At 63.3% G+C, this 1310-nt stretch overlaps 1 protein-coding gene across 1 annotated transcript; it reads left to right on the top strand.

The window, feature by feature from the left end:
- Nucleotides 1-448: 448 nt before the first annotated feature.
- LOC104468780 (carnitine O-palmitoyltransferase 1, muscle isoform-like) lies at nt 449-1307 on the top strand (the record flags this gene model as incomplete). The annotated part of the gene is made up of 2 exons (XM_010083022.1): nt 449-613; nt 1215-1307. Coding segments are annotated over 2 exons (258 nt in total), but the record flags the coding sequence as incomplete, so codon positions are not given.
- Between the last annotated feature and the right edge of the window lie 3 nt (nt 1308-1310).

Consider the following 1310-nt stretch of genomic DNA (forward strand, 5'->3'; position numbering starts at 1 on the left):
CCCATGTCCCCTGTCCCTGTCCCTGCAGTGCCGTGCTCATGTCCCCTGTCCCTTGTCCCTGTCCCCGCAGTGCCGTGCCCGTGTCCCCTGTCCCTGTCCCCTGTCCCTGCAGTGCCATGGGGCCAGTTCACGGTGGCATGCCCATGTCCCCTGTCCCTGTCTGCACAGTGCCGCTCCCATGTCCCCTATCTCTGTCCGTGTTCCCGCAGTGCCATGCCCATGTCCCATGTCCCGCTCCGTGTCCCCACAGTGCCTTGGGGCCGGTGTGTGGTTGCTGTCCCCATGTCCCTGTCAGTGCCCCTGCAGTGCTGTCCCATGTCCCTGTCCCCGCAGTGCCAGGCGGCCATTGAGCGCTTGTACCACGTGTCTCCTGTCCCTGTCAGTGTCCCCACAGTGCTGTGCCCATGTCCTATGCCCCTGTCCCATGTCCCTGTCGGTGTCCCCGCAGTGCCAGGCTGCCATCGAGCGCTCGTACCGCGTGGCCAAGGCGCTGGCCGACGACGTCGACTTCTGCTGCTTCCAGTTCACAGATTTTGGGAAGGGGCTGATCAAGAAATGCCGCACGAGCCCCGACGCCTTCATCCAGATCTCCCTGCAGCTGGCACACTTCCGCGTGAGCATGGGGACAGCAGGGGACAGGATGGGGACACGATGGGACAGGGATGGGGACAGCACAGAGACAGAGATGGGGACAGGAGAGGGACAGGACCAGGGATGGGAATGGAGATGGGGACAGGGATGTGGATGGGGACAGGGACGAGATGGGGAAAGCATGGGGATGTTACAGGGACAAGGATGGGGACGGGGATGGGGACAGAGACAGGATGGGGATGGGATGGGACAGGGATAGGGACAGGGCCAGGGATGGGCATAGGGATGGGGACAGGGACAAGGACAGGATTGGGGATGGGGAGAAGGACTGGACGGGGAGAGGGACGGGGACAGGACAGGGACGAGATCAGACAGGACAGGACAGGGTTGGGGACAGGGATGGGATGGGACAGGACAGGACAGGGATGGAGACAGGAATGGGGACAGGGATGGGTATGGGGACAGGATTGTGGATGGGGATGGGATGAGAATGGGGATGGAGACAAGGATGGGATGGGGACAGGATTGGAAGGGGATGGAACAGGACAGGACAGGGATGGGGACAGGGCCAGGTATGGGAACAGCGTCGCCAGTGCGCCCCAGTCCAACCAGTGTCCCCACAGGACAAGGGCTGCTTCTGCCTGACGTATGAGGCGTCCATGACACGGCTGTTCCGCGAGGGACGCACCGAGACCGTGCGCTCCTGCACTGCCGAGGCC

This window comes from Pterocles gutturalis, unplaced genomic scaffold, assembly GCF_000699245.1.
Source record: "Pterocles gutturalis isolate BGI_N339 unplaced genomic scaffold, ASM69924v1 Scaffold14910, whole genome shotgun sequence".
NCBI lineage: Eukaryota > Metazoa > Chordata > Aves > Pterocliformes > Pteroclidae > Pterocles > Pterocles gutturalis.